At 35.0% G+C, this 13,060-nt stretch overlaps 2 protein-coding genes across 2 annotated transcripts; both read right to left on the bottom strand.

Annotated features, from left to right (window-relative positions):
* Window positions 1-1,859: 1,859 nt before the first annotated feature.
* Window positions 1,860-8,536, bottom strand: LOC106292261 (F-box protein At2g14710-like). Its single transcript, XM_013727863.1, has 3 exons — window positions 8,093-8,536; window positions 2,652-2,737; window positions 1,860-2,496 (listed from the first exon to the last, which is right to left on the bottom strand). Exons 1-3 carry the CDS (start codon window positions 8,534-8,536, stop codon window positions 1,860-1,862), a joined length of 1,167 nt encoding a protein of 388 aa, XP_013583317.1.
* On the bottom strand, window positions 4,807-7,893 carry LOC106293452. The gene is made up of 9 exons (XM_013729129.1): window positions 7,504-7,893; window positions 7,132-7,405; window positions 6,395-6,509; window positions 6,194-6,322; window positions 6,028-6,107; window positions 5,816-5,927; window positions 5,589-5,752; window positions 5,401-5,521; window positions 4,807-5,302 (listed from the first exon to the last, which is right to left on the bottom strand). The coding sequence occupies exons 1-5, from the start codon at window positions 7,690-7,692 to the stop codon at window positions 6,041-6,043; spliced, it is 774 nt and encodes a 257-aa protein (XP_013584583.1). The 5' UTR covers window positions 7,693-7,893; the 3' UTR covers window positions 4,807-5,302; window positions 5,401-5,521; window positions 5,589-5,752; window positions 5,816-5,927; window positions 6,028-6,040.
* Window positions 8,537-13,060: the final 4,524 nt, after the last annotated feature.

Genomic DNA, 13,060 nt, shown 5'->3' with positions numbered 1-13,060 from the left:
CTGACGAAAGAGGGTTATAAAAATGATCCAATAAGTCCATGTATATTCATAAAGAAATTCGACAACAAGGGCTATGTTATAATGTCTGTTTATGTGGGCGACCTGAATATAATAGGAACCCCTGGAGAGATTTCCCAAACCGTCGAATGTCTAAAGAAAGAATTCGAGATGAAAGACTTAGGGAAAACTAAGTTCTGTTTGGGATTACAGTTTGAGTATAAAGCAAATGGCATCTTTGTGCATCAAGAAACTCATACATAAAAGATACTCAAGCAATTTAATATGGACCAGGCACACCCCTTACCGTGTCCTATGATCGTAAGGTCCTTAGACCTGGAGAAAGATCCATTCGGACCTAAGAAACCGGACGAGGAAACACTCGGATCGGAAGTGCCTTACTTAAGTGCCATTGGGGCCTTAATGTACTTAGCTAGTCATACTAGACCGGACATAAGCTTTGCCGTGAGCCTACTATCTAGATTTGGTTCATGTCCGACCTTAAGGCATTGGAACGGAGTGAACATCTGTTCAGGTATCTGCAAGGGACAAAAGATCTCGGTTTGTTCTACACCAACCGGCCAGGAGAGAACATGGTCGGATATGCAGATGCTGGGTACTTATCTGACCCACACCAGGCTAGATCTCAAACAGGATATGTGTTTACACATAGTGGAGCTGCAATATGCTGGCGTTCAACAAAGCAATCCTTAGTAGCCACATCATCTAATCACGCCGAGATCATAACCATGTATGAGGCAAGCCGTGAGCTTGTCTGGTTGAGGAACATGACCGGCCATGTCTTAAAAGAGAGTGGTCTGGCCGTGGGACAAGAGAAGGAGGAACCAATGATCATCTACGAGGACAATGCAGCGTGCATTGCTCAGCTCAAGGAGGGATACATCAAAGGAGACAGGACAAAGCACATCCTGCCCAAGTTCTTTTTCACCCACAACTTGCAGAAGGCAAAGGAGGTTCAAGTAGTTCAAGTCCGATCCAGCGACAACTCAGCCGACCTTTTCACCAAGTCTCTACCAACCTCAACACTCAAGAAGCTGGTTCATCAGATAGGTATGCGCCGGCTGAAGGATCTTCAGTGATGCCTTCATCAGGGGGAGTGTCATGCGTTGTACTCTTTTTCCTGTCTACGATTTCCATTTTTCCCACCTTGGGTTTTTGGTTTTCCTAGAGAGGTTTTAACGAGGCAACATCGTGCATGATACGAGCCCATATGGTTATAGCATCCAAGGGGGAGTGTTATGAACAATGTGGATTGCTAGTAACCATATCAAGACAAGGCCAAACCGTGGCCCAATAGGAGAGAGAGAGTCGGTGGCCCAAGAGGAGAGAGAGTCGGCCAACTTTAATCTTAGGATGTTTCCATTTATATGTTTTAGATCTTTTTCTATTTCATGTTGTATTACGTTTTGGATAATTTCCTTTTATCTATTCCTTGTAACCCCTAAATAAGGGAACACTTTGATTGAATACGGAGAACACACGATTTTCCCCTATTGTTCACAACAATTTTAGATATTTAAAAACACGAGTCCTCTACGTACCATTTTTTCAAATGTCAGTCACTCGGAAGCGATGGGACTCCGATGGAGTATCGATCAAACAACAACTCTTTTGAACACACCAAGGATGGACTCAAACAGAAATAATTGTGCCTTTCAATCATTCAAACCCTAGTGTACTAGGACAGATTCTCTTACGTTATGTAAACTATTTATAAAGAGAGCTAACTCTAGCTGCAACAAAAACGATGAATTTATGAATGAAAAAAACAAACAAAATCCAAATCAACATTAGCTTCCTCAGCATCAAACGCCAAACAAAGAGAAAATAAAGTAATGAAACTAAACTTGTAATAATGCTTCTTCTCTTGGACTTCCAGGAACTGGGACCAAACTTGGAAAATAAGTACAATGCACAGGCCAAGGATCAACCACAGAATTTAGTTTGACTTTGCTGATCAACTTGTTTTCTTTCACAATATAGATCCAAGGATGGCCAGTTTCGTCGCAAGAACACATAACAAGCCTTTTATCATCGATGAAGTAACTTGGCTGAGAGCTGGAATATTCATTCGATACTAAACCTGGAAAGTTAGGTATAGACAAAGTCCTGAAGTTCATCCAAACCACATCATCACCATCCTCAACGTTAATCTTGTTCTTGGTCACCCAAATCTCTATCTTTTTTGTCTTGTAGCATTGTTTCAACAACGCAAACCGATCTCCCTTGAAGACCCGAAGGACAAGAGCATTGCGAGGATGGTTCATCCCACATGGTAGATCACAAAAGAATGTATAGAATCTCTCGCTCGAAAAATCGAAGTTAATTAGATGGTACAAGAGATCAGTCTTGTCATAGAAAGCAATCCAATACAAATTTCCATGTAACGATACACCACATCTCGTGAATAAGGTAGTTACTTTATCTTTCAGACTTTTGTCTCCCCTACTAGCCTTCAACTTGAGGTCTTTCCAACTCGAGCACTCGTTGCGAGAGGAACCCCAGTTACTCGACTGAAAAGGAGAGGTTGTGAACACAAACTCGTCTGAAAGGCGTTCATCGGCTTTCACCCTTCCATTGCACTTTATGAGTCAACCATCACTCATACAAAATTGAGATTGCCGAGTCAACCTTCTTCTTTCAGGCTTTGGGGTTTCCACACGGAATGGTTCTTCAAGTAAGACCCAATGGTCTTGTAACGTCTTTCCTCGGCTCTCATTTTGTTATTATTATTATTACTAGAGGGTTTACCGCGCTACGCGCATTACGCGCGGTTTATTTGTTTATAAAATTATATATTTTATATATTAAGTATAATTTAAATTTTTATATTTTAAACGTTAAGTATAACTTAAAATATCAATTTCACAATAAACTAATCTTATTTTTGTGGAGATGAGTCATAAGTAACCTCTAAATTCGAATATGATATGATATGTATGTGGATGATGTAACTCTCTATTTTTATTATTTTGAAATTGTATGTTTTGGTTTTGATTAATAAATAATAAAGAGTTTTGAAGACGTGCGATGAACATGCCTCCTCCCCATAGATGTATACCACTAATATTGGATTTATATGGAGACTTCACTTTCAAAGCATATTCTTTTATTCCCGTTTCAACATTAGTTGTGATTGTTTTTGTTACCATTGTTTCGGTAACAAAGGTTGGCGTCAAAAAAAGAATCAAAGCTTTTGAGCTTTCCTATTGTATGTGGAAGCTGAATTGGCCTTGCACTCATGTTTTACCAAGCTAAAACATTTTTTCCTCAAAGTTACACTCCAGATATGTATTGGAAGTTATCAATTTGTAAATATATTTATTAATCAGAAAAAAAAAAATTGTAGGGTTTATTTTTAGTGATTTGTATGTATATATAAATTGTGCTTCATAAGTAAAAATCAACTCAACTTATTTTTTTTTTTTTAAAAAAGAGAGAATATGGAGCAATATTTTCTAAATTATTTGTATTTTTTAATTTTTCATAATATAGTTTAAGTGGTTGTATCTGAATTATAGTAAAAACTCAATTAAATAAGTTGGCCTGCGGATAATTTTTAACTAACTTCATATGCATTTTTTCAAATTTGTTCAGTACTTATATGTTAATATCGTTTTTTATGAACTGAAAATAATATAATATACTACTAAGTTTGATCGGTTCTATAGTAAAACATGATTTTGTGATAATTATTTATCATACTTTATTAACTCATTTTTTTAAAATGCATGTATTACTTACCAGACTATTTTAATTCAAATGACATGTATTATTTAATGGTGATATGCACCATACCATTCGTTTTATATAGATATGAATTTAAGAATTAAAATAAACATTATAGAATATATATATGGTCACATACATAATAGATTAGTCTATGGACCCATGAGTTTATATATTATTGCATCAAAAAAATGTTGGTTAGTAAATCGTATATGGGATATCAATAACTAAATGGAGAAATTTATAATCAAGGGGTGAGATTTATAGAAGGTAATATAGTAGTTACCATAAATATAGGAGTGACACACTTATAATATCTAAAGAAAATCAGAGAAATTTATGAAAATATATTGTTAGGAGAAATTTAAGTAGGACCATGAAATTATTAACTCTTAGGAAATAGTCCAAACAACCTTGTATAAGTAGAATTTTCAAAACTGTTTCTCTTTTAATAGAATAGATGAACTATTCTCAATTCCGTTTGGTAAATACAATACTATATGCAAAAGTATGTATTTTTGTACCGGCAGTTTCCAAAGGGGGTGTTCGAGGTGTGTTCTCCATTCGTGTGTAATTTAATCCTGAGAATCAAACGGATTGTTGGCTATAGGGGTGGATTAACATTCGTATATCGTCTGTTTGTAAAAGTTTGTTACACTTACAGTCGTTTGGCGAGCATTGTAGACAACTGTAAAAGGATCCAAGGTAGAACCGGGAAGGGGAAGAAAAATGTTACAGAGCGTTTTGGTAATTGAATATGAAGATGGAGTTGAAAGCGTTTTGTTCAATTCTTTAGGAGTAAGTTTAGGAAAGATATTAAACTGATTGAGATATGGGAATATTTTTTTACGTTAGGGTTGGAAATCACATTTAATAATTGTGTTTTACATTAACGTTATTTTTTAATTTTAGTAAGTAAATCCTAATGTATTTATGGACCAGTTGGGTTTGTCATAAACCTTATGGATTTGCGATATGGGAATGTATTCATACTATTCGTTGGCTTTAAGTCATTCACATGCAAATAAATAGAAAATAACATGTTGACCAAAATTAGTAAAACACTGATATTTGATATCAAATAACTCAAAAAAAACTCTGAAAATTCAAAATGAGAGAAAACCATAGTCAAGGAAAAAACTCTCATAATTCAAAAGACAAAATGAAAAAACATGCATGCAATTGTAAATGAGACAAACACGTAAACTGAATAGGAGTTGCAATCTTTGAGAAGTGTCACGAGAACTCTAGTTCCCACACTTACGACGTTTAGCTCTCTCCAGCTCAGAACTGCAACAGGCGCCCTTACTCCCATCTGCTGAATCCACACGGTTTTGGGATGTCTCCTCAGACGTCGCAGTAGTATGGTTAAATTCTGAAGACGCTGTGGCTGGTGGAGTGTCTAGAGAGAGGATCTTGGTCACGGTAAGAGATCGAGTCTTACCCGATAAGTTATGCTCTGTAACTTTGACACAAAACTTATGCTTCTGACCGATGGTACTGATTAGAGCTTCTGGAATAGGCGCCTCAAGGTTAACTCCTTCGTTCCCATTAGCTTGACATTCAATCAAAACAGGGTTAAGAGCTTAGCATGATGAAGAGAAAACAACATCTACCCAAAACGATTCACAGCTTATATACTTAAAAAGTCACCTCAAAATAGCTTCTGACTAACTCTGACGCTGGCTTCCCAGTCAGCTCACGACCAGCATCTCCAAGTAGCACAAAAACAGCTTGGTCACTGTTGTCATAAACGGATATCTTTGACAGGTACCTGTTATGAAAGAATGAGAACCTAATACTAATAAAAACGTAATTGGAGATCAGGTTAGAGTTCTTACTGTGGAACACCAGATACGTTAACCTTTCCACACTTCTTGTTTGTGCAGAGCAACGAAGTTGGACCTTTGCTAACCTTACTATGGCACCCACTGCAGGCAATGTAGTACCAAGAAGAACCATGCACGACGTCGTCGATCGTAGCCGTGCACTCGAAGAAGGCGTCCTGCGAATTTGCATAAAAATATAAATTTCTCTTACTGATTGAAGATATATATATTGAGTTTACCTTTGCGGATTCCTGCTCGATATAGGAGAATATCTCTCCTATAGTCATTGTCTCACGTTTGGTGACGACCTCTGCGTTAACCTGCTCAGCAATATCTGGATTAGATCCCAACCTGAGACAATAGAAATCATTGATTTAGTTAGTCAACGCAGTGAGTTCACGCGAGCACTTCATTGAGTAAAAGTGTAAAACCAAAACTCATAAACGCTTACCAACTGAAGTAATCTATGGTAGGCTGGACATCGTAGTCCATAAACACGCGAAGAGGACATTGAAGTCAAAGCAAGAGTACCTGTTGTCACATGAAAAACCCATTAAAGAACACAAAATGCTGATGTATAACTGTAAGAAACTTAATGTATAGATAGAAATCAGAACCTCCGAGAGTCTTTGTGTTTACGGTCGTGACCAGTAACACAGTGGGTGTGCCCTCGTACGACTTGAACTTTTTGCAGAACTCTCTCGCAGCCTAATCCCAAAGGTATAGATAGCTTCATGACCGGGCCACTGCAAAAAAACGATACTGAGTAGTTAACAGAAGTAAAGAGAAGTAGTGTCTAAAAAATATTGTAAACCTACTCATGTGATTGGACATGAATCAGAACACGCCTCGCCTTTGCTATCTCCACTTCGTCAAGAACTGGGGCCTCAAGGATACTCTGACCATTAACCAACTTCATGTGGCCAACAACATCTAGATAAACATCACAATAGTTACATGTAAATTAAAATTCATCAACTTTATGAATCACAGCAAAAAATATTTTAATATTGTCAACTTTTTTTGTCTCACACATTTTATAAACTTTAAGTTTAAAAGAATCGAAGCAATTCTAATAATCCAAGTTTTATCGTACTCGATAAATATCTTTATTTACAAAAGGTAGGCTAATAGCTCTGTGCCCTCGCAAGAGCTTCACATGTCTCTCAATATACTAAGCTAAATATACTAATAGGAAAACAACATGTATTTATAATTTTATTCTTTTAAAGCATATATTTCTTCTATGGATATAAAAAAAAACAAATTAAATCAGAGGACCGAGTTCAGAGAATAGTGAACAAACCCAAAACATTGACTCAACCAATTTCAGATCTACGTACCTAAGCAACATTCTAATTATATAATTTTATTCTTTTAAAGCAAATATTTCTTCTATGGATATAAAAAAAAATTAAATCAGAAGACCGAGTTCAGATAATAGTGAACAAACCCAAAACATTGACTCAACCAATTTCAGATCTACGTACCTAAGCAACATTCTAATTATCAAGCAACTCAACTAATAAAAAACGTGGGGAATAACAGAGCTTACCGTAGAGGTCTCCTTTGAGATCGCAGTTAGCTTGAAACTCTTCATATGAAAGAAACCGGAAACGGTCCTCATCAAACTGACTGGGACAGTCTAGAAGAACCGTCAACTCCGAGTTCCATGAGAACGACACAGTAACGGTATGATCAGCAACCCGAAACACCGACTTGTTTCTGGAACCGTAGAAGTTGTCGAGTTTGTAAACAGATCCTCGCTTCATCTTTGGCAAATATATTTCAATTCTCCCTGGCGAAATGAATCCTTGAATAACAGTTCCCTGCAAATAAAAACATAAGAGAAACCAATATACGTAAGTGAAGAACGATAATCATAACCTTCTTTTGAAACGATAAAAAGACGGTTAATTACAATAACCTGTTCGTCGATGAGTAGCATCTCCATGCCAATAAGCGTCTTCTTTAGCGGGTTCCAAACCTCCCAGAAATGGATGAGCCGAAACCGCAACTGAGCTTCGTGGGGACCGAGCGAGAGATCTTTGAGGAAGAGGACTTTTTCGTCGTAATCGGAGGAGACAATAGACTTCCCATGCGGTTTCATCGCCATCGATCGAGTTTCTAGGGTTTTGATTCGAACACGAAGGAGAAAACAATATATAAAGAAGAAGGAAAGGAGGGAGATGAAACAAAACCATTAAGAAGAGATTGATTGCGAAATTGATTGTGAAGAATCGATGAAAAACGCAGAGTCTACGGTTTGAAGGTGAGAAGACGAAGTGAATTGGGATGAGGAGAAGAGCCTCCCAGACTCGCGACTTCCTCCCGTAGAGAGTTAGGTTTAGGAAAAAAAAAGATTGCACGGCAAAACAGAAATACCCATAACCTGAAATTGAAACGAAGCCCATAAAATCAAATCTGAAGCCCAATCCGAAATTAAAGAGCTCTAATTGGTCGATTAAATAAAATGACGTGGCATGCTTAAGGGGAGAGGAAATCCCCCTTTTAGTATTGTGATTATCATAACCTATGCCATCGACTTCGAAACTACATTGGCTAACATCAGCTTTGATCCATCTACTTTGTTTCAACCACGGGTTCCAAACCGCGGCTTCTTTTTTCTTGCGACATAGCAAGAACTCATTGCAGTCAGCCAAATGTTTAATATCAGATTCTTTACCGGTAACAGCCAATGTTAACTCACGCACCATTATCTTAGGGTCAATGCTTACCGAATAAATCTTGGACTTGGTTGCTAGAATGAATCGAAACGTCAACTTGTGGTTATCGATGAACGTCTTGTCATTGAAGAGATCGTCCAATCTTTTGCAAACGGTTCTGAAGCGAACAAGAGATATTGGAGGGACATGAGTGAGTATTTCTTCAACCAACTCCCATGGAAGCTGTTCCTGATCTTGCACGCCTGTCTCTTTTATCGTTTTGGTTGAATCCATCGTCTATTTTCGTAGCTAGGGTTTGAACTTTGAACCGTATCTTTTCAAAGTAGAGGATCCGATGGACAAAACAATAAATACCTCTTTCTCGGAAAAAAGAATGAATTTGCCAAATATAATTGAAAACTTGATTTTAAATACAAAACTATACCCAAATTTGAATCAAATGCAAAATTAACAAAAAAAACCTTGTAAAATTACAGCCAGTCCCTTGTGACTAAACAAAAAAACAGAACTCATTTTTACGAATATAGTCCCAGAAAGTCGTCTGAGTCTTCTGAGATACTGTAAGTCATCTAGACGACTTCCAGGGAAGTTTTCTGGTGTAGTTGATCTTAAAAATAATTTAGAATTTTTTTATAAATATTTTGAAAAATTAAAATCATGTAATTATAAACAGTTTAAGTAATATAAATTAAGATATAATAAAATTGAATAGTTTTTAATATAGATGAGTGAAAGTAGTTAATCATGATATTCTTTGGCCTAGGGTTTGACAACATATGTTGTAGTATTGTATGTATTCTTAGGGTTAGATTTTGGAAAGCTTAAATATTTTTTTTGAAAAATTAAAATTTTACCTATATGTGTTTATTTTTGTGTATAGTAAAAACTTTTTTAAGTTTAATTTGATTTCATGAAGTGTTTAGTTAGTTAATTTAGTTTAGGGGATATGTTTAGTGTCTAGACGACTAACAAGTAAGTTGTATGGCGATTAGAAGACTTCTCTGAAAGTCTTCTAACTCCCACTAAAAATATTTTAGTTTCCCGCTAAAAGTATTGAAGTCTTTTGGGCGACTTACAAGTAAGTTGTCTAGTAAGTCTTCTATTAGAAGTCTTCTATTAAAAGATTTACTTGAAAGTCTTCTGAATCGAAAATATTTAACCTTATTGGAATTTTTGTCTCCATATATAAAGAAAAATTACACATTCTCTCTCCTCCTCTCAAATGGCTGCAGCAAAAATGACATGTTCCTCATTCTAAAACGCTCCAACCTCTCTCTAATCACATTAAACATATAAACACTAAACTTTATATCAATTTATTGTTTTTGTCTCATGTCTTTCTCACTAGTTTATCTTGTTTTGCATGTTATTTTGTGATTTGCATGTGTACTCTTTTAGTTATTATTTTTTTGTAAATTTGAAGATATATTAATAAAAAAATTGGTAAATATGTTCATATTCCACAATATTCCACTCATAGCAAAAAAACATCATTGATTCATATAACAATAATGATACTTAAGACATTGATACAACATATTAAGAATCATTTTAACCATTCTATTCACTCATAGCAAAAAAAAATCATTGATGCATATAACAATAATGATACTTAAGTCATTGACACAACTTTTTAAGAAAAAAACATTTTACCCACTCATTGTAATAATCATCATTGGTGAATACTTAAGAGATGAAAACAAACAATAGTAACTAGTCAAAACATATCACAATTTTTACAAGTTTGTGTTGAAAAATTAGTCAAATTTAGTAAAACTAAAACATAAAACATATTTTAAAAATATGAGTTTTACATATCTTGAAGTTACTTAATACTCTTAAAAATACAAGTTATTCAAAAACTAGCGTAGAAGACTTCTGTGGAAGTCGTCCATTTAGGTTAGTTTTGCAATTGATTTTAAACCTAGACGACTTACATGGAAGTCGTCTATCTTTGTTTGTTAAAAAAAAAAATCTCGAGACGACTTACATGTAAGTCATCTCGGGAAAACGGGTTAGTTTTGCATTTGAGTGGATTGTATCAGAAATTTGACTTTTCCTGGACGCGTAAGTCGTCCAATAGAAAATTAAAAAATCAATATTTTGTTATACCTAGACGACTTCCATGTGAGTCGTCTCAGGTTAGTTTTGCAATTGAAAAATAAAACAAAAAAATTATTTTTGTAGACGACTTACACGGAAGTCGTCCGTCCTGAAGTCGTCCGTCCGACCAGAAGACTTATATTTAAAATTTAATTGCAAAACTAACCTTTGCATTGACCAGAATACTTCCATGTAAGTCATATGGACAAACATATTTGGGAAAGCAACTGATTTCATAGTTTCAACCAGTGAGATAACTTGTTTAGCACACATAAGTCTTCTCCAAGCACCCGGAATCTCAAACAAAAGTGACCCACCAAGAATTGTAAGCTTCAATGGCTTTATGAACTATAAAAATTTTAGAATCAAAATCTTGGGTTTTTTTGGATGAATATGGAGAGAAAGTGAAAGAGGTGTTGTTTTTAGCTCATAAGAATTGAGAAAGAAAGAGTGTAAATCGATTTTTAGGTGCATTAAGAGCTTCGAATTGGTTGTTCATGGTGGTTGGTGTATTGATGGCAATGACAATATTGTGAATACTTGAGGAAGATGAGGGTGATAGAGTAAGATATACATTTCCGGAAAGAAAAAAAAGTGATGGCATTTTCGTGAATAATCTGAACTTTGGAGATGAAAGAGGCAAGTCAAAGTTCCAAAAAAAACATGGGTTAGTTTTGTGTTTTGGTATTAATGATGACCAAGGAACGACGATGAATAATGCATTCCCTAACATTCCTAAAAAATCACCATTCATAAGAAATAATTTTTCTTTCTCCTTCCCTACCATTTTTTTTTTTGTAGAGAAATAAAGAACAAAGTTATTCCTTGTTAAATATGGGATGAAACAACCATTCCTTTTCATTCCTGCAATTTTATTCATCTACGTTCATTTCCTATTCGTTTCTCTTGTTCTTAGAATGGTCATCAGTCGGACCCTTTGACTTCACGTTTTGAGTCATATTTGTAAAAAACCTCAAAAAAAAAAAAAACAATAAATACTTAGGGTTTCACATGTGAGTAACGTGACATTAGTTGATGAGTTTAGCAGGTTTTGTCTAGATGAACATTGTGTATACAAATTATTTTATGAAATAATTAATTAATAAATATATACATGGAATAATTGAGAAACTAAAAACTATCACATATATAATTAAATTAGTTTACAAATAAATCAAAATAAGTATCATCATTTATTTACAATCATATTATGGTAAAATAAATTCAAATAGTCATTTTTATATATTTAATATGGTATATAATTAAGTTTAAATGATATTAACATAGATATATAGTATATTTTAATATGATTATTTTTTTAAATGAGGCTTTATACTCAGATTTTTAAAAATCTTTTTATATCATTTAACCAAGATAAAATTTTTTAGCAGTGTGAAACTATTAATAGTTTAAATAATTTATAATTTTTTTAAATAATTAAAAATTATTATAGTTTAATTATTTTCTGGATACAATAGAAACTTTATAAATTTTTATTCGATAAATTAATACACTATAAATTACTAACAACTCAAAACTACGAATAAGTGAAAAAGATATATTAAATAGATATTATGATTTAGATTTTGTAAATATATAAAATTTCAAAATATTTTTAGTTATATTCACTTATGCAATTTTGGACTAACGATATTTTCCTATTTTCTTCCAAATTAACATTTATCAAATTATACATAATCTGTTGTGAATGAAGAGGGGAACTTGTGTGTATTATTAGGTCGACCAACTGGTCTTTATATACATATGGTAATGACGGTCTAAGTACTAGATCGACATGAGATCGTACTTATCCTTAACTAGATAATGACTAGCAATACGTAAGATAAACACCAACTATAATGTAGATAAACACAAGAGTAGATAGGCACCAATATGATCCTGCGGATGGGCTTGACTCGTCTTGCTACACGGGCTGATAAATGGGTCAATCACTAAATGGTTTATAACACTCCCCCTTGATCGACACATCAAGAGATAACCTGCATCAGCAAAACCAACTAAATCTTCTTTAGATTTGTTAGTAAACATAAGACCCAAGTCTTTCGTTCCTTTTAGGTAACGAAGTATATGTTTAATCCCATTCCAATGCCTTTGGGTCGGACAGGAGCTGAACCTAGAAAGTAAGTTCCCAGCTGGTATGTATGACTTGGTTACTCTATTTGGATCAGCAAAGGAATATGGCAATCTGTTCGCTAGCTCTTGAAGATGTATAATCTTCCGGACTTCTAGATCACAATCTCTAGTCCGAGGATCCTGCCATGTTAAGGATGTTTGATTCCATTTTATATCCTGTACCCGCTTACCATAATCTCCCCCTAATGCTGGATACTGGGATTCATCAAAATGACAATCCGCGAACCTGGCCTTAAACAAATCACCTGTTGTTGGCTCTAGGTACTTAATAATAGAAGGGGAATCGTATCCAACATATACTCCCATCCTCCTCCGAGGTCCCATCTTTGTTCTCTGTGGTGGTGCTATAGGCACTTGGACGGCACATCCAAAAACTCTTAGATGGGATATATCTGGCTCATGACCCGTTAGTAGTTGGGATGGCGAGTATTTGTGCTCACTAGATGGCCTGATGCAAATTAGCTCAGCTGCATGTAGTACTGCATGTCCTCAAGCTGATACTGGGAGTTTGGTATTCATTAAGAGTGGCCGGGCAATCAG

The sequence above is a fragment of the Brassica oleracea genome, chromosome C5 (assembly GCF_000695525.1).
Source record: "Brassica oleracea var. oleracea cultivar TO1000 chromosome C5, BOL, whole genome shotgun sequence".
Classification (NCBI taxonomy): domain Eukaryota; kingdom Viridiplantae; phylum Streptophyta; class Magnoliopsida; order Brassicales; family Brassicaceae; genus Brassica; species Brassica oleracea.
Note: the sequence above shows the minus strand (reverse complement) of the source record. Positions and strands in the feature narration are given on the sequence as shown.